Here is a 19449-nt window from a genome sequence, read left to right on the forward strand (position 1 = left end):
GTGTCTCGGGGCTGCTCCGCAAAGCACCAGCGGGGGCTGTGCTCACGAGCTAGGCTGCTGCAGGTCACGCGGAAACTCCGCTCCCATTGGCTGGCAGGTCGGGCTCGGCGCGCTCCCATTGGCTGCGGCGGGGATGGTCTGGGCCGGCCGGAGCTCGGCGGCTGAGTGCGCGACGTGGTTGCGCCCCGCCCCCGCCATCCTGAGCCTCGTTCGGCAGCCTCGGCCCGCCGCCGCCGGAGCCGGGCTGAGCGCGCCCCGCCGGACCCATGCGCCGCGCCAGGTACGGAGCCCGCGGGCCAGTCCCGCGCTGTGCGGGGAGCTCCGCGGCCGGACCCCGCCCCCGCCCCGCCCCGCTCCCCGCCGGGGCTGCGCGGGGACCCCCAGGGGAACGGCCGAGCCTGGCCAAGCCTGAGCGTGGCCCCGGGTCCCGAAACCCGGCAGCGACAGGAGCTCGGGCCTCCCGAGCCTGGGTCCCTCGGGCCTCCCCGCCCCAGCGGCGGCCTTTCGTGCACCGCCCGCCCGCCCCGGGAGCCGCTCGCGCCGCTGGGCAGCGTTAACCCCCAGCCCCTGGCGTGCCGCGCCTCCACACCTGCGGCCTCCGTGCCCGTGCAAGCCCCGCGGACGTCTGCTGGGCAGCGCCGCTCTCGGGCGGCGGAGTCCTAGTTCCGCTGGGCTCAAATCGCAAACCAGTTCAGAAGGGAAATAACTTGGCCTTGTGTACGTGGCCGCTGTAAGCAGCCCTTGTAATGTGGCAACCCGTGAGTAATTGGCCCAAATCTAGTATTTAGGCTTGAGAACAAGACAATTTTCCTTCCACTACAGTACCTAGAGGAATGGAGAAACCGGTTTTTTTAGAGCACTTGTATGCTTTAGTCCAGGGGTCGGCAACCTTTCAGAAGTGGTGTGCGAGTCTTCATTTATTCACTCTTTTTTGCGTGCCAGTAATACTTGTTAATGTTTTTAGAAGGTCTCTTTCGATAAGTCTATAATATATAACTAAACTATTGTTGTATGTAAAGTAAATAAGGTTTTAAAAATGTTTAAGAAGCTTCATTTAAAATTAAATTAAAATGCAGAGCCCCCTGGACCGGTGGCTAGGACCCGGGCAGTGTGAGTGCCACTGAAAATCAGGTCGCGTGCCGCCTTTGGCACGCGTGCCATAGGTTTCCTACCCCTGCTTTAGTCTGACTTTTCCAAGGTGTGGAGCAACCGTGGGTCACAGCAATGGCAGTTTCCAAATTATAGGCAATTGATCTATGCTGTGGGGACAGTTGATTCTGCCAGATTAGCTCCCACAATAGCAGATGAGTTTTAGGGAAGGTGATGTGTCAGTTCCAGCAACCCTCGGATTCCACAGACTTAGAGAATTGAAGAAATTCAGAGCTGGAAGGGGCCTTGAGAGAGATCTCGTCCAGCCCCCTGTGCTGGGGCAGGGCCAATTATAATTACACTTTCCCTGACAGATGTTCACTTTTTTGATTCTTTTGATTTGGGTTCAGATCTAAGTGTGGAACTTAGACTTGTGTCAACTGTTTGATCTAGCAGTACGTGTCCATTTGATCTGCCAGTAGCTTTTTATATTAATGACAGCTAACAGAACACTGGGCATCATTAAGAAAGGGATAGATAATAAGACATAAAATATCATGTTGCCTCTCTAAATCCGTGGTACGCTCACATCTTGAATACTGCATGCAGATGTGGTCACCCCATCTCAAAAAAGATATATTGGAAAAGGTACAGAAAAAGGCAACAAAAATGATAATATGGAACAGCTTCCATATGAGAAGAGAGTAATAAGACTGGGACTTTTCAGCTTGGAAAAGAGACAACTAAGGGGGATATGATAACCGTCTATACAATCATGACTGGTGTGGCAAAAGTAAATAAGGAAGTGTTATTTACTTCTTCTCATAACACAAGAATTAGGGGTCACCAAATAAAATTAATAGGCAGGAGGTTTAAAACAAACAAAAGGAAGTATTTTTTCACACAACGCAGTCAACATGTGGAATTCTTTGCCAGAGGATGTTGTGAAGGCCAAGACTATAACAGGGTTCAAAAAAGAACTAGATAAATTCATGGAAGATAAGTCCATCAATTGCTATTAGCCAGGGTGGGCAGGGATGGTGGCCATAGCCTCTGTTTGCCAGAAGCTGGGAATGGGCGACAGGGATGGATCACTTGATGATTCCCTGTTCTGTTCATTCCCTCTGGGGCACCTGGCATTGGCCACTGTTGGAAGACAGGATACTGGGCTAGATAGACCTTTGGTCTGACCCAGTATGGCCGCTCTTATGTTCTATTGTTGCCTCTCCTGTAGGATCTTAAGGGATTCACTTTGTGGGCTGCTCCTTCTGAGGCATCTGAAAGCGTGCTGGATTGCCATTGCATGTGCTGTCTTCGCAGGGTTTCACCTTGTTCCTGTTCTTGTGTGGAGTCACTGTTGATAGGGAGAAGTATTTGGAGGTCTGATCATCTATTGAGGGTCTGTGCTCTTTGCCAGAATGGCTTGTAGCTTCTGGGTCTCACTAGATTCATCATTGTTCCCAGATGACATGGATGGTCTATGGTGTTTCATCTATGGCTGGCCAGGAGATGTGCAGTCATTACTCGCTAGTGCAGACCTCCCAGTGGTCAGATGCTTTGGTTACCTTCAAGCTTCACTGCTGTGTTACATTCTGAATAGGACTAGTCCTCAAGCCTACGGGAAGACTACTGGTCTTCTAGAACACACCTGTCCCTCTCCGCCTCATTACAGATAGGCATGCATGAACATAATACCCAGAGTCACTGCTCTGGCTTTCTGCGCACTTGCAGGTGGTGACAGCCTTTAAAGACCTTGAATGGCCTTGAATTCTTATGTGAATTCTTCATTAGAATAGGTAAAGTGGATGAGAAGTACTTGCAATCACAACCTAAGGCTTTGTGTACACTACCACTTTTGTGGGTATAATTTTTATGCCATTTAGGGGTATTGAAAAAAACACCCCTCTGAGCAACATAAGTTTCTCCGACAAGCGCCAGTGGTGCAGCCAGCGCTATGTCGGCAGGAGATGCTCTCCCGCCAGCATAGCTAGCGCCGCTTGTTGGGGATGGTTTAATTATGTCGACGGGAGAGCTGTCTCCCGCTGGCATAGAGCGGCTACACAGGAGATCTTACAGGAGAGCAGCTGCATTGGTACACCTGTGCCGCTCTAAGGTCTCTAGTGCAGACATGGCCCAAATTTCAGTAATTCTGTAGTTTTGAGAGTTCCATCTTTTGAAAATCAATGCCTGTAAAGTCTCTGGGTGAAGTTCACCGACCTGTAGGCCACAATCCGAGATGCCATTTATTTTGTCCAGGATTTGATTTACTGTTTTTGTTTGTGCTGGTTCTTAATGACCTGTAACTGAAGCACCTCTGTTCCGGGGTGGTAAGTGCTGTAGAAACGAAGGTTATGTCTATACTACCTGCCGAATGAGGGGTGGTAGCTCCCGGCGATAAAGCGCTGTCTATACTGGCACTTTTCAGCGCTAAAACTTTTGTGTCTTTTCACATCCCTGTAAAGTTTTAGCGCTGAAAGTGGCAGTGTAGACAAAGCCTCAGTAGTAAATTCCCTCCTTCATAGAAGTGGTGTCCCCATGTCATTCTTCAAACTTTGAGACTCTAACCTGCATGCTGCCTCTGTTCAAACTGGCTTCTCCTAGACACGTCAGTAAACGTTTTTCCAAAAAGTTCTGCAGGGCTGCTTGGCAGAGAAGTCAAAGTGGCGGTAGTGGGTTCTCTGGTGCCTGGGAGCAAAGAGTGCTTAGTGCATTGTCTGCATGGTCTCCTCCACTGCAGCAGTGCAAGCTTGACGTTTTCTGGCAGCAGTGTTGACATTGTGGACACACCCTGCCTATCCCCTTAAATTAATGGAGATATCCTATCTCCTAGAACTGGAAGGGACCTTGAAAGGTCATCGAGTCCAGTCCCCTGCCTTCACTAGCAGGACCAAGTACTGATTTTGCCCCAGATCCCTAAGTGGCCCCCTCAAGGATTGAACTCACAACCCTGGGTTTAGCAGGCCAATGCTCAAACCACTGAGCTATCCCTCCCCCCTATACCTTGTTACGGTGCTTCCTTTCTTGCAGATATAAAAGGGGTGTGGTTGCTTCAGATTACTCTGGTCCCTCTTCTGAGAGCTTAGTTTTTGCTGTGCATCAGTTTGTTCATTGATAGTGGTAGGATTTTTAGCCTTGTTGGCCATTTAGTCTCTGTCAGGATGTGCTTGGAGCTCATCACGTGCAATTGTGAGCTTCATTTTACTGGCTTCATGTTATGCTGTACCTAGAATGGCATTCAGCCCATTGCCAGCTACCCTACCTACTGTTTGCCGATTTCCCATGAGGAGGGGCATATGTTGCACCATTGCTCTCCTACAGGTTATTGACTAACATCACTGTAGGGCCAGACTCCCAAAAGAGCTCTGTTCCCATTTAGATACCTAAATAATGGCTGGATTTTCCAAAGTAATTTATTTGTATTTGTGTTGCCCTGGTGCCTGGAGGTCTCTGAGATCAGGGCCCCATTATGCTGGACACTGTACATAGACATAGCGAGAGAGAGTTCCTGCCCTATAAGAGCTTACAATCTAAATGGGCCCTTCCAATAAATGAAGAGATGTTGGAGCAAGTGAAGGATTTGTGGCTAACTCTAGCTTCTGTACTAGCTACATCTAGGAGAGAGGTGCTATAGGTCCCAAGCCCTTGAGAAGGGATTTCAGAACTTCTGTTCTCCTCTTGTTCCAGGCTCTCTGGTAGTTCCAGCTGCCCAAGAGAGGCCTAGACAATCTTCCCCTTTTCTGAGAGGATGAGAAGAGAAGGTATTTGAACTTCTCAAGAGACCATACGTATGCATCAATTGTACTTCAAGGCCTCGCCTACTCCTCTGTCAGCATAGCTGTGTCTACACAGGGGCTTTTGTCAGCATAACTGGCTGTGTGATTTTGTTTGGTTGGTGTTTTTTTCCACCCCCCTGACCAACATAGATATGCCATCAAAACTTTGTTGTATATACCTGCCCCAAATGAAGACAGCTGATTACCAAGTGGTACTAGCATAATACATCCTCACTTAGAATAAACTGCCCCCTCTTCTGGACCTAACATGCAGCATATAATATACCTGTAAAACTGTCTTCAACTTGTTTATTGTCCGTATGCTTTCAAGATCCTTGCTAATGTTTGATGTTATATTAGTCTGCTGCAGACAGCTAGCAGAGGAAGCTAACAAGTTAACAAACCTTATTTTTGGATCTGTACAAATATCATCAGAGGCTGTTGACAAACATGGATTTAAACAGTTTTGTTCACATGTTTGCTTATAAAGCTGGGGTGGGAGAAAGGGCATTAGTATTTGCTCAGAGAAGAGGGTGAAACTGGCAGGGCAATATAGTTTCGAAGTCTTTGGAGTGGTATTGAAAACTAGGCAAATGAGCTTCAAACTTTCTTTAAAAGAATGAAGATATCAAGTCGTCAGTGTTCCTTTAAACACGCTTTTCCTTCATTCTTGTAGCTGAACACTTCCTGTGTTTTTCAGAGCTGAGTTTGTGGGCATCTTTCCAGTAACAGCTATTCACTGAATTACTTTTAAAGATCCAAATGTTTTAAAACCTGAGACAGTTCATTAGCCTTACTGTAAATCTCTGACTTAAATGAAAAGCTTCCCCATTCCTTTTAGGGTGGTTCAACAGAGTCCCACCCAGCATTCTTGGACTTTGAAGCAAGTGCCCCACGGTCAATCCAGAGCAAAAATTCACCTCCTGAGTTATAAAATCGTAACTGAAAATTGCAGGCAGTTCAGTAGATCTGGCCTTGTGACTTTTAATGGCTTAAATAGGATGCATCATGAGGTTTGACTTCTAAACACCCTTAGGTTGAATGTCCCAAAATAGCTTTTTGATAGAATACCTTTTTATTAAATAATACAGTATATCCTCCATTATCCAGATATTGCCAGGGACATTGAGGCTGCAGTTGTTAGTTTCCTCAAATACTAAAGAGGTTTAACTGTAATGAGACATGACCCTGTAATGCATCTGAGACTGGTTGAAGTAACAGGCAGTTGTGAATATTTGTGGCTGTATTGTTTTGCAGGATGAAATAGCATATATACACAGTAGCTTCGTGTGTGTAAGTAGAGGCTTGTCAAGACCATGTACAGCAGCAGAGAATGCACACGTGGATTTAATGCTGCTCTGTGAGGTTTGCGACACTAGTTGGATTTGAGCTGTGTCAGGCTATGATGAGGAAGCGGAGGAGGAGCTAGTTGCTGGAGTGCACTCTTGCACTCAGGTCTTGACACACATTCTGAATAAACAGAAGTCCTTGTTGAATGCAACGTACAGATGAAATATTTTGATGCTGTTCTGAAGAAGGGCTGATGTGTAGACAGCTTTCTGTAAGGAGCATAGTTCTTGGCCTGAGTATTGTAGTTGTAAGGTACTAAGGTTCTAAATAGCTGTTGGCAGCCTTGATCTCTCATTTATCCCTGGTTCTCTTTAGCCAACCGCTGTTGTGATGCTGCGGTCTCATTTAGAGATTGGCCCATAGATTTTGATTTGGGAGTGGCAGGAGAGGAGTCATTGAAATATATATTTTTTTTTAATTAAAAGTTCTTCATTTTAAATCACGTGTTAAAATCAGTGGGCTATATCGTGCTTTATCAATCCTGTATTCTTCAGGGCTCGGAGAACAATCAGTTCATCCCAAGCAAGTCGGACTTTTGCCCATGCATGTGTCATTCGAATCTAGGCAATAGGCTGTCAGTGTACAATTGTTTCCAGTTCTGATGTTTGCAGGGAAGAACCTGAGTGTGAACAACATAACGATGCAGACACAGCTCCAGTGCTACCATCTTTGCACAGTTAGGTGGGGGAAGGAAGGTGGCTGCTGCTGTTTATAGTAGGTGGGGGCTACCTTCCCAAATGCCCTGTAGCAGGAGACATGGGGGAGGGGAGGGAGAATGACACTGTCTAGAAGAGGGGGCCGTTGATGATACGCAGCCACCCCAGTAGAGTATTCTATACGTTTGAGGGAGGTGGCATTAATTTGGAGCTTGGAGTTCAGTCAGTGGGGACCCTGGGCCAGCTACTTGTGAGCACACAAACAGCAGGAGACTCTGCAAGATCGGGATGTGGCTTGGGTGGGGGTGGCTCTTGGCACCAGTGGTTGGTTGGTTGGTTGTTTTGTTTTTAATAGCATGTTTAGCTTGCTAAAGGTCCCTTTGGTTTTAATTGAATGTAATTCCTTTTACCATTAAGTGCACGTATCCTGTGGAGCTGCACGTACCCTGCTGTATCTGCTAGCCTTTTCTGGGGACTGGGTCTAGAATACTTCCATGCTACACTGCTCGGTCCCCTGCCAAAATGTCACTGCTCATCTCCGTGACCATTTAAAATGAGTATTTATACATACGTATTTATCCATTATTTCCTGAATCGCCATGGCTATAAAGTAATATTGGATGGGGCAGGAAAACTTGAGCACCATCTGTTTAGTGTCGGTAGCCCATGAGATAATAGTATCAAACCTTAGGATCACATTCATATTACCATTTTGCCAGTGTCTCAAGAAGAGAGCTAGATCTACTGAGTATCATGTGTAAGGCATTCATCTCTAACCCCAGTGTTCATGAGAAGATTGGCTGCTCAAAATCGTGCCAGAAGAGTCTGAGGAGGGAAGCATATTGAAATAACCTGATTTTTGAAGTTTGGGGGATGACACTGAAGTTTGTCATTTCTTATGACAACTCTTCAAGTTATCATAAAGTCTAGTGTCTATGGTTCTGCTGTGGTTCTGTCCCCTCTAGAGGTCATATCAGTTCCATACTGCTGCTGATGATGAAATATGCAGTTCCTGTTTCTACATTTTAAAGGAAGCTACAGCTACGCAGTGAAGTGGAGAAAATATCAGACTCTCCTGGGGAGGAGACCACAGCAGAAATATAATATAATTAATTGTATTTAAGTTTGTGAAACTACTGAAATTTTACATTAACTTCCAATGTTCATTTAACCATAATACAGCAAAACCATTAAGGGGTTGAGGTGGGGGAGTAAAGCACTATACTTAGGTTTAGTGTTTTGCAACCTATCATAACTAGAAACACCATGACAGAGTAGAAGAAATATTTCCTGGGCCAGTAAATATTTTTAGTCATGGTCCTACAGTGTGGATTCATTTAAAAATGGTTGATCTCTGCACGGTATTTAACAAACAAAAGGGTTTATGCAGTTAGAATGGAGGAAATGCAATATAAAAACCCAGTTTACTCTTCTCGTTCTCTGTATGCTTTGCTTTTAACGCTTGTCATTGATAATATTTTATTGCAGGGGAATGAGGGGGCAAGGTGTGCTCCAGAAAAAAACTATTCAGCAGCTGACTGTATGTAGCAGAAATTAAAGTTCAAAAGGAGTTCATGTCCCAGCATAATGAAGTTTTCATGTTGCTTGCTTATGCTCCTTTTCGGGTCATATAATTATGTGATGAAAACTCACCTTTTCCCCCCTCTTTCTTTCAGAATACTGGACTACTTTGCTCCTACACCAGCAATGGCTGTGGACATAGCCATGCAGCTGTATCTGTGTTCTCCACCCTTGAGAAGAGAGAGATTTGCTTGTAAAATCGCTCCAAAGCCAAACAAACCATTACGTCCCTGCATTCAGAACAGTAAGGCTGAGTTCAGTGAACCTGGAGAGGCAGCAACATCTCTCCAGGGAAATAGGGTGAAAAAGAGAGTTTCTTTTGCCGATAGCAGAGGCTTGGCTCTGACAATGGTTAAAGTGTTTTCAGAGTTTGATGACCCGTTAGATATTCCATTCAACATCACAGAGTTAATAGACAATATTGTGGGTCTGACGACAGTAGAGAGGGACAACTTTGTCTTGGATTTCGTACAGCCTTCTGCAGACTACTTGGACTTCAGAAATCGCCTTCAGACAGATTTTGTCTGCCTGGAAAACTGCATGCTAAAGGATAAAGCTATTGTGGGCACAGTGAAGGTTAAGAATCTTGCTTTTGAGAAGACTGTGAGAATAAGGATGACATTCGACACTTGGAAAAGCTTCACAGACTATCCGTGCCAATATGTCAAGGACACTTATGCAGGTTCAGACAAGGACACGTTTTCCTTTGATATCTGCTTGCCAGAGAGAATTCAATCCCATGAAAGAATCGAGTTTGCAGTCTATTACGAGTGTGATGGGAAAGTGTATTGGGACAGCAACAGAGGCCTGAATTACAGGATCATACAGTCTGAACTGAAATCTGCTCGGGAAGTCTCGCAGCCTCAGGCTGGACCTGATTTTGGCATTGCCTTTGATCAGTTTGGAAGTCCGAGGTGCTCCTATGGCTTGTTTCCTGAGTGGCCTAGCTATTCAGGGTATGAAAAGCTAGGGCCTTACTACTAATGGAGGAACTGAGTCTTGATTCTCTAACTGTTGCTGTGCCTGTTGCAAGCTTGGGAATTGGCCTGAACATGAAGTTTGCTAAAGGGCTGGGTAAATGACACTTTACATGGCTCTGCAAAGCTCCATTGGGGTAAAGCAAGATGACTGTAACGTTCAGTGATCGCAAGTGGTTTTAATACCAGCTAAACTAGTGTCTTTTGCATCATGATAGTTACCCCCCAGATTCAACACTTGGAAACAGTTTGACAGAATGGGAGACCTCACTGGAGTTTCTGCCCAGTGCTGCTAGTCCTCTTCTGTATAATGCTGCTAATCTCCTCCAGTTAAACACTTACTACTTCAGTGATTGCATTGTTCACTTAGGTATGTAGTAGTGTCTTGTGTTGCACATTAGGGTTGTTACAGGCTTGAGTATCTTAAAGAGGGAGGCTTTTTTAACTATGCTCTACCATTTCTGTAGCACTATGCAAGTTGGCTTTGCTAGAAGACTATTTGACAGGTAATTTATACATGACAGGAGATATTAAAGCTAAACTAGCCTTCTGATGGCAAGAGGGGGATGTGAATGTCCCTTCTCTCTGACCTTCTTTCTGTGCTGGAGCCTTTTTGTTAAAGATGGAAAAGATTCTAGAAATGACACAATAACCATGACTAGAAGCTTCGCCTCGTGCCATATTAGGAGATATCTGCATTTATGGGAAGATACTGGTATGCTTAGTCACCAGTTCATCTGTAAGATTTTTTTTTTTAAAATATAACTTTTGTGTAGTAAATTCATAGGGATTGCCCATGTTGAGGAGTTGAATTTTTTTTCCTTTAGAACTGTGTAGTATCCTTGTAGCTTTGGGGTTAAATCCTTTGACTCATCAAGTGTTTTAAAAACCATTTTTACTGGAGGGGAAGAGCTCTTTGTCTGCAACTGTTAATATGTCCAGAAGGTCTTCCAGCCCCCCGGCGCTCTTGAACTACTTGGGGAGTAACACTGAGGATTTTTTCTTTTTTTAATTTTTAATCTTGCAGATGCTGAAAGATCGCCATTCAGTTCTCAATATGTATCTCTATTAATTGCCTTACTGTGCCTGGGGAGTGCAGCAGCTCCTACTTTTAGTGCTAATGTAAAATCAGCTTTCATTCTGTTAGGAAACCGGGTGCCAAAGGGTTCATGCATGAGTGTGCATGGACAGTAAATACATTGCATGTTTGTGAATTTATTTGTTGTTTCTGTAGTGGGTTTGAAATTTGATAAACAGACCTCACTGCTGCTGCTTGTCATGTCCTATGAAGACAGTTTATTCGGGAGACTAACTTCTTAGTGCAGTGTGAGTGCCTTGGCTCAGAACTTTTTTTGTGTACAATATCACAGCAGTGGCTTGAACTACAAAGGTTTCTGAAATGTGACTGCTAGCTTTTAAAAAGTTCTGAAAATTTGTATTAATCCAAGTCAACTGTTTTGTCTAAAACTTGTGTCTCACTAGAATGGATGTGTAGCTCTTTGTTCATTGTTTTCATGCTAGAATGGGTTAGATTGCTAGAACACCAGACTTGCACTGTAATTACATACTGAGCTGTCACATCTGTATCTTGTATTGACATTGTAGAAGCTATCACAATTAAGTGCACACATTTGCCTTCAGTGCTATTTCCATACAAAATGTAGTTCTGCCCAAGAAAATGGATCTCTCAAGGGCATGAGATGCCATCGTTGCTCTTGTTGAAAAGGAAGATCTGTTGCGGTAGAGGGGAGAGTACCATGGCTTGTTTTGGAGGAGTGGTGAATTGCAAAGAACAGTCATTTTAGGTACTGCCAGAGAGAATGTAGCTAAATTACTCACTGCAATCATTAAGCCAATGTCTTGCTATTTGAGCAGAATAACTTATTTCATATACTTAAATGGAATAATTCAAATGCGGTTTAATATTTCCAGATATTCTATTTTTTCTAGAACACAAACGTTATATTTTTGGCACATACCCAATATTTGTGTTGGGAGGGCACAGGAAGAAGCAAATGGCTATGCTATTCTTCAAAATTGCTTTTAAAAACATCACTTCTTTAATTCTGGAGACCACAGTACAAAACACTTCTGCACTGTCCTATAATTTTAGGAGATGATGTATCCAACCTTCTATTAGACATGATTAAGTAAGAACAATGAGCTTACAGGAAGAATGCATAGTTTTTTGATTTATCTTTGCATCAATAAATGTATTGGGCTGTGGAAAGCATTATTGTACTCAGTCACTAATTTCAGGCATTAAATTAACACTGTGTGTATGTGTATGTAAACATGGGTTGCACAAGCTTCATTCACTAATTTGAAAAGTCTGTTTCCTGAATTTCCGTTTGATAAGTTAAATAGTGTCCTCCGTAAAGTTGTCTTTAGGAAAGACTTATCCAGGTTTGGTTTAAAATCGTTCTTTGATTTACAAAGCTGGGCTGTGAATTGAGTCAAGGGTTTAACTTGCCTAGGATTTAAAGGTATGGTTGTTTTTAGCTGACATGTTCTAAAAATCTAGTATACAGCTTGCTTCATGTACTTTTAGCTAACACATTCTAGCACACCTTTAGATCCTAACCATGACACCCTAAAATGCAACAGTGATGTGTGAGTCTGTAGTGCCATGGGTGGTAGTGTGCTTTTATTTCCTCCTCCTGGTGGTACAGTGAAGGGGCCCGTGCATACCAGCCAATGGAAGCAATCGTGTACCGCAGTGGATGGGGAAAAAGCTGTGGAAGTTGTGACCTACACATTGACATTGTGTAAACATTGTGCTGGGAACTGACTCTTTGACCAATGATGATTCGAAAACATAAAAAAGGTAACTTCTTGGAGCTTTCGTTTTTCACACTTTTCTTTCGCCAGTGGGAATGTAGAAGTGAGGCATTGCTGTCCTTCTTTTATGCCTGGAAGTGCCTTGTTAAGCTGTTTTTGCATGTGTGTCTTTTAAAATGTTTTTGTACACAAAGTTCAAGGTGAAAAAATGCACTTTATAATCACAAATGAATGGATTATTCTTTTTTAAAAGAACAATGGTTTGTTTTTAACTGAAAGTGAAAATAAAAGTAGAACGGAAGGTGCCTGGTTGTTCTTTGTATTGTCGCCAGGAGACAGCTCTTTCTTAACCACGGGGGCAAATCAGACAAGCTCCTTTGGAGAGAGAGGGCAATACACATCAACATAACCACTTACCATGGGAAGGAATTGCCTTTTCATTCGACCTTTTTCTGTCACTACTTGGATTTCAGAAATGTTACTCAGAGAACTTTTTTCCTAGTGGAGCTGTTGACTTTGAGGGCTCAATCTGTCTTCTCTTCTGCTTCAGTTGTATAATATGCCAAGTGCACTAGAAACACTAGCTATTCTCAGGAAGTATTTGTCATTCAGGGAAGAATAAAGGATTGATTATTCTTATCCCTAATTTTCCACCAGCTATATTAAGCCTTTTGGAGACTATAGTACTTCTCATTGTGGCTCAATCTATGAAGAAAACTCTATTTAGAGCACTTCATCTAATAAATGGCAATTAACTACTGCTTGACTTCTTATTTTACAATTAAAATTTCACATGCAAACTTGATGCTATCATGAGTTGTAATGTTTATCTTGCAAAGTGACTGCAGTCCCACACATGCCATATTAACTCCTTTTTTCCCTGTGAAACCAGAAATTTACTGGGCATTAAAGTGGGCATTGGAAGTATTTCTTCTTAATAATGCTAAGCTTTTCAGACTTTTCCAGCACTTCGACTGTCTACATGTTGTATTCTCCTGAGTCATAATGAAGTGCCCTCCAGGTTCCTAGGATGTGGAAGTGAAAGATTCAAAAGTGAATACTGGCTATCTGAATTATTCCCTCAGTGGATGCTACTTATCAGTGCTGAAGGCTAAAATTCAGAGTTAATAACCAGACCAGAAAACAAACTCTGGACTGATGGCTTCATCTGAGCATAATGCTGGCTAGTCCTTCAGGAGTCTCTTGGTTGGGGGGAGGTATTAAATCAGGAAAAGCTACTTGTTCTCATTTCAATCAGTTTTCCTGGATTTATGGTATAAATACACAACTGATCACAGTATTGAGAAGTTCCAAGTTTCAGCAAAATGAAAGGCAGCACAAGGAGGTTTAAAGCTTTGTGCAAGTGACACTAAAAAACCTCACTTGATTGAATCTTTCAGGAGATTGGGCCTGGCTCACATGTACGCCCATTGTAAGGCCCCTTGGCACGACCCAAGTTCGGTGTAAAGGCCTCAGATCTTCCCTCCCCGCCCCCCCAAGAGAACCATTGGATGCTAACCAGATTCTGTTGGGTTCACTTCAAAGATGCTGTAATTTTCTCATATTAACTTGCAGAACAAAACTGAGTTGTAATAAAAGCACTGCCAAAAACGTTAACTACACCGCTACCTCAATATAACGCGACCCGATATAACACAAATTCGGATATAACGCGGTAAAGCAGTGCTCCGGGGGGGCGGGGCTGCACACTCCAGTGGATCAAAGCAAGTTCAATATAATGCGGTTTCACCTATAACACAGTAAGATTTTTCTTGGCTCCCGAGGACAGCGTAGAGGTGTACTGTTTCTGAAGGATATTGACGCTAACGTAAGCTCTTGTGAGCTGCTCCTCTTCCAGAGTGAGGGGAAATTTGCTGTATAATAAGCTGGTAATTAAAGTCAGTTTATGCAATGTGAAACCACCAACAGAGCCTGCTCTTTGGAGATTATCCCATGAGGTTGTAACGCAAAAGCTCTTCTCTGATGGGATCTGCCATCCAGTCATGGCTAAGAATACCAGTGGAAGTCTGAGTGCCTTTCTGCATGGAACTGCATCTGTTCTTGTTTAAGCATCAGGAGTCAGTTTTACAGTTAGACTGTGTGTAGTGTGGCTTAAGGCCAGCAAATAGCCAGCCTTAATCCTCAAACAATACTGCAGTTCCCGAATGTGACTATTTCTAGTTCTCTCACTTCATAACTTTAATTTCTGTGTTCTAGTAGGAGGGTGGTGAATAGTGAATATTCTGTGTGTGAAGTCAGAATAGCTAATGATCTGTGTGAGAGAGTGTTGCTTTGACAAGACCCTTCCTTTCATGTAAATCGGCAACTTACTGCTTTAAAATTGGGTCTCTGAAATTTGGTAATACTAAAAATGCTTCCATACAATCCAGCCATTTAACTTTTTTCAAGTTATAAAGAGGATTTCTGTTCTAGATCAGGTTATAAAGACGTTCATCAGGGTGGGAAGGAAGTGGAGTTAAATCTGTGAATAAACTTGTAACTACCACTGTATAAACCTAGGTAGGCGCTAATATTTCTGCCCCAAATGTCTATCAATATAGCTAAAATTAATAGAATTGTCTGTATGGAAAATAGATTGTATCAAATTGTTCCTTCACACGCTATTGGCTGAGACAAACCTTTGTTATGCTGCCAGTAGAGCTATTTACATGCTGAAACATGTCTAAACCCTTTCCTGGCATGGTGGTGGGCTTTGTTTCCAAAGGGAGGGCATTAACTTAGGGCACGTCTTCACTGGCAATGTTAAAGTGCTGGCCGCAGCAGCACTTTAACGTGGCTTGTGTGGACGCGGTGCAGTGCCTGGGGAGAGCTCTCCCAGCGCTCTAAAAAAACCCATCTCCACAAGAGGAATAGCTAGCGTTGAGAGCACAGCTCCCAGTGCTGGTGCACTGTCTACACTGGCACTTGGGGGTGTGTTTTCACACCCCTGAGTGAGAAAGTTGCAGCGCTGCAAAGTGCCAGTGTAGACAAGCCCTTAGTTATATAGTTCTGCTGTATATTGGAAGCAAAATAACATCTCAAAATTAACTGACTTAACTCACACAGCTTACTCTGTTTTGAGTGATGGGAAAGAGTGAGGGTAGCTGTAGAGTTGTTTGTTTGTTTGTTTTGGGTGGGGGGAATGATTATAGTTCTGGGAAGCATATCAGTGGTGGCCTGTACAAGAGGAGGGTGCTGCTTATGTGGAGCTGAAAGGGACATATAAACAGTTTCATATGTGATCTGTTCAGCACTGGAAGTTAGCCCGCTGACATCACAAGTGCTGTGTGAATGAGTATTAATGGCCAGACTTCTGGTAGGGTAAACATTACAATTCACAGATCAGAACTATTTCCATTCTCTGACTCACTTCTCTAAATTCGGATAACCATGGCACCTACATCCTTTTAAAAGCTTTTATTTTAAGTACAAGTCACTAAAAGGGTGTAATTCATAAATTGTGGGTTTTAAAAAAAAAAAAAAGGGGGGGGGGGGGAGATGGTTGAGAACTTTAAAATGGGATGGTAACAGACCACACCTACCAGGGCTGATTGAACCTGATGATATGCTGAAGAAAAAGCTCTCAACCATGCTTGTAGCTACTTCTGTTGCTTCACAGTGACACAGACTTCTAGGCTTCAGTGGCACAGAGATAATCCTGGCATCTTCTTATAAGATTTATATGAATCCACTCACAGTGGGTAGCATTAAAGAACCCTTATCACTTTAGGAATTAAAAAAAAAAAAAATCAAATCAGACAAGCTATAGCAAACCAGTATCTCTTCAAAGAGTTCTGCACAATGTACAAAAGCCCCTGCACCCAAAACTCTACTCCTCTTCCTTGTAAAGACACTTAAAAATAAAGTCCTGTTCTTCCAGAGTTTTCTCTCCGACAGTGCTGAGATGCGTTAGCCAGTGCTTGGTGTCCAGTGATGAGTGTCCAACTCATTCACAGGTGAGCTAACCTCAAGTAGCTGCTTCTGCAGTTTTGTTATGAACCATCCTGAAAGTCTGCTGCTCCTGAACAGGTAAGGAAGTCTGAGCAAATACTATTAAATGTTGGTAGCCAAAGTCTCTCACTCAAACACTAGAAGTGGAATGGTGTTTTCTACTTATAAGTGTTCACAAAATAGCAATGGGAGACTGCCTGGGATTATGCTGTTTATAAAGGCTTTATTATCATCGAATCATAGGGTTGGAAGCGACCTCAGGAGGTCATCTAGTCCAACCCCCTGCTCAAAGCACTACCTAATCCCCAACTAAATCATCCTAGCCAGGGCTTTGTCAAGCCTGACCTTAAAAACCTCTAAGGAAGGAGATTCTACCACCTCCCTAGGTAACCCATTCCAGTGCTTCACCACCCTCCTAGTGAGAGAGTTTTTCCCAATATCCAACCTAAACCTCCCCCACTGCAACTTGAGACCATTGCTCATTGTTCTGTCATCTGGTACCACTGAGAACAGCCTAGATCCATCCTCTTTGGAACCCCCTTTCAGGTAGTTGAAAGCAGCTATCAAATCCTCCCTCATTCTTCTCTTCTGCAGACTAAATAATCCCAGTTCCCTCAGCCTCGCCTCATAAATCATGTGCTCCAGCCCCCTAATCATTTTTGTTGCCCTCCGCTGGACTCTCCAATTTTTCCACATCCTTGTAGTGTGGGGCCCAAAACTGGACATAGTACTCCAGATGAGGCCTCACCAATGCCGAATAGAGGGGAATTATCACGTCCCTCGATCTGCTGGCAATGCCCCTATTTAGACAACTCAAAATGCCATTAGCCTTCTTGGCAACAAGGGCACACTGTTGACTCATATCCAGCTTATCGTCCACTGTAACCCCTAGGTCCTTTTCTGCAGAATTGCTGCCTAGCCACTCGGTCCCTAGTTTGTAGCAGTGCAGGGGATTCTTCCTTCCTAAGTGCAGGACTCTGCACTTGTCCCTGTTGAACCTCATCGGATTTCTTTTGGCCCAATCCTCTAATTTGTCTAGGTCCCTCTGTATCCTATCTCTACCCTCCAGCGTATCTACCACTCCTCCCAGTTTAGTGTTATCTGCAAACTTGCTGAGGGTGCAGTCCACGCCATCCTCCAGATCATTAATAAAGATATTGAACAAAACTGGCCCCAGGACCGACCTTTGGGGCACTCTGCTTGATACCAGCTGCCAACTAGACATGGAGCCATTGATCACTACCCATTGAGCCCGACGATCTAGCCAGCTTTCTATCAACCTTATAATGGGATTAGGTTGACGACCTTGCCATTAACCTGTCAAATGCAATTACGCTTTTGCTGTTAAATGTGAAGAAAGTTAAGCTTTCCTTTTGATTCTGATTTGAATAAAATACTGGTGTCTCTGGGCATCTCAAAAATCTTCACCTACTCACTGAACCCCACAGCACTGCAATAAAATGGGCCAGTGGGAGAAGTACATCTTTAGGATTTTCTATGGTGCCTATCATCATAGGTAAACTAGATTGCACAATAAGGTTGTAGCTCATTAAGGCTTATCCCTTCTCTGGTTACAGGAAGCTTTGCTTGCAGCATTCATCTAGACTTTTATTTTTAGTGTGGTTATTGTGGAAAGCTCTAACTGAAGAGCAAGGTTATCTGTCAGACTCTGGAGTAGTCTTGTATAATTTCCTTTTGGAAGCTCCTCCTTTCACTGCATGTCCTTGACTGAGGATGCTTCATCTCTGGCTCCCTATGCTGCTTCCATAGCTTTGTGGATTACACCCTTCTGAGAGAATGCAGCTGTGTGGGTAGGCTATGGCTAGAGAGGAGGTGGCTAATGTCTGGCCCAGTTGATGATTTTGGAGATCAGGAACCTACTTACTAAAAGATAAAATGCAGCATCTTCACAGCAACGTTGCCCAAAGACACAGCATGAAGAATGTCCTATCCAACTGGAACAGCAAGAGCAATTCAGTTGGGCTAAATGTACTTCCCTGTGCAGGAATCTGACTCCGAGGGTGGGATTTTAGGTATTGGCAAGTGACTTAAGCTCTCAGGTGACTACTTGTGATCAGGACTTCCATTTGGTCTCATTTGCAAAGATGTACCCAGGCTCAATAAATCCATTTGGATCTTTAAAAATGGGTGGGTTTTTTACTTTCTGGTCAAAGGAAAATCAGCCTGGTGACCTAACTCTCAAAGTTGTTACTGGCTCTGATGTGTGAGATGTTTTTTTGGCAGCAGTGGAGACCAAGATTCAGCAGCTCAGTCCCATGCCTCTTAGCAAGCAAAAGCACTTCAGACCTGTAAATTGGCCATTAATTTTGGTAGGAACCTGGAAATTAAAGTAATTTAAACATTCTCAGTCTTTAAAAAAGGTCTTATCTTCCAGAAAAGGAAGTCCTTTTGTTACTTCATATCCCGCCCTGACTTGGGAGATAGTGGTGTGCTAGTCATGTGGTTCACCTGAGAGAAGAGGAAGGCAAAATGGGATCAGGCTTGGCAAGTGAGAAGATGTCTTTTGCCCAGAATAGGAAGATAGACTGAAGTCTGCAGATGACAAAAATTGGGCGAGTGGTAAATAATGAAGACAAGTCATTGATTCAGAGCGCTCTGAATCACTTGGTAAACTGGTCACAAGCAAACAATATATGTTTTAATGTGGCTAAATGTGTACACTGAGGAACAAAGAATGCAGGCCATACTGGGGCCTCTAACCTAGGAAGCAGGGACTCTGAAAAAGATTTGGGGGTCATGATGGATAAATAGCTGAACATGGGCCTCCAGGCCAACAGAATTAATGCAGTTCTGGGATGCATAAACAGGAATCTCAAGTAGGAGCAGAGAGGTTATTTTACCTGTGTATTTGTCACTGGTGTGACTACTGCTTGAATTGTGTCCAGTTCTGGTGTCTGCAATTCAATAAGGATGTTGATAAATTGGAGAAGGTTCAGAGAAGAGCCATGAGAATGATTTAAAGGGTTAGAAAAGATGCCTTATAGTGATTGAGCTCATTGAGTCTATTTGTCTTAACAAAGAGAAGGTTAAGGGGGGGACTTGATCACAGTCTATAAGTACCTACATGAGGAACAAATATTTTGATAATGAGCTCTTCAGTCTAGCAGAGAAAGGTCTAACGTGATCCAGTGGCTGGAAGTTGAAGCTAGACAAAGTCAGACTAGAAATAAGGTGTAAATTTGTAATGGTGAAAGTGGTTAATCATTGGAACAACTTACTAAGGGTTGTAGTGGATTCTCCATCACTAACAATTTTTAAATCAAGCTGTGA

The 19449-nt window shown here is 43.5% G+C and overlaps 1 protein-coding gene across 1 annotated transcript; it reads left to right on the forward strand.

Annotated features, from left to right (window-relative positions):
- Window positions 1–177: 177 nt before the first annotated feature.
- PPP1R3B (protein phosphatase 1 regulatory subunit 3B) lies at window positions 178–10943 on the forward strand. Its single transcript, XM_024198604.2, has 2 exons — window positions 178–280; window positions 8545–10943. Exons 1-2 carry the CDS (start codon window positions 267–269, stop codon window positions 9431–9433), a joined length of 903 nt encoding a protein of 300 aa, XP_024054372.1. The 5' UTR covers window positions 178–266; the 3' UTR covers window positions 9434–10943.
- Window positions 10944–19449: the final 8506 nt, after the last annotated feature.

This window comes from Terrapene carolina, unplaced genomic scaffold (genome assembly GCF_002925995.2).
Source record: "Terrapene carolina triunguis isolate 2854851 unplaced genomic scaffold, T_m_triunguis-2.0 Scaffold258, whole genome shotgun sequence".
Lineage (NCBI taxonomy): Eukaryota > Metazoa > Chordata > Testudines > Emydidae > Terrapene > Terrapene triunguis.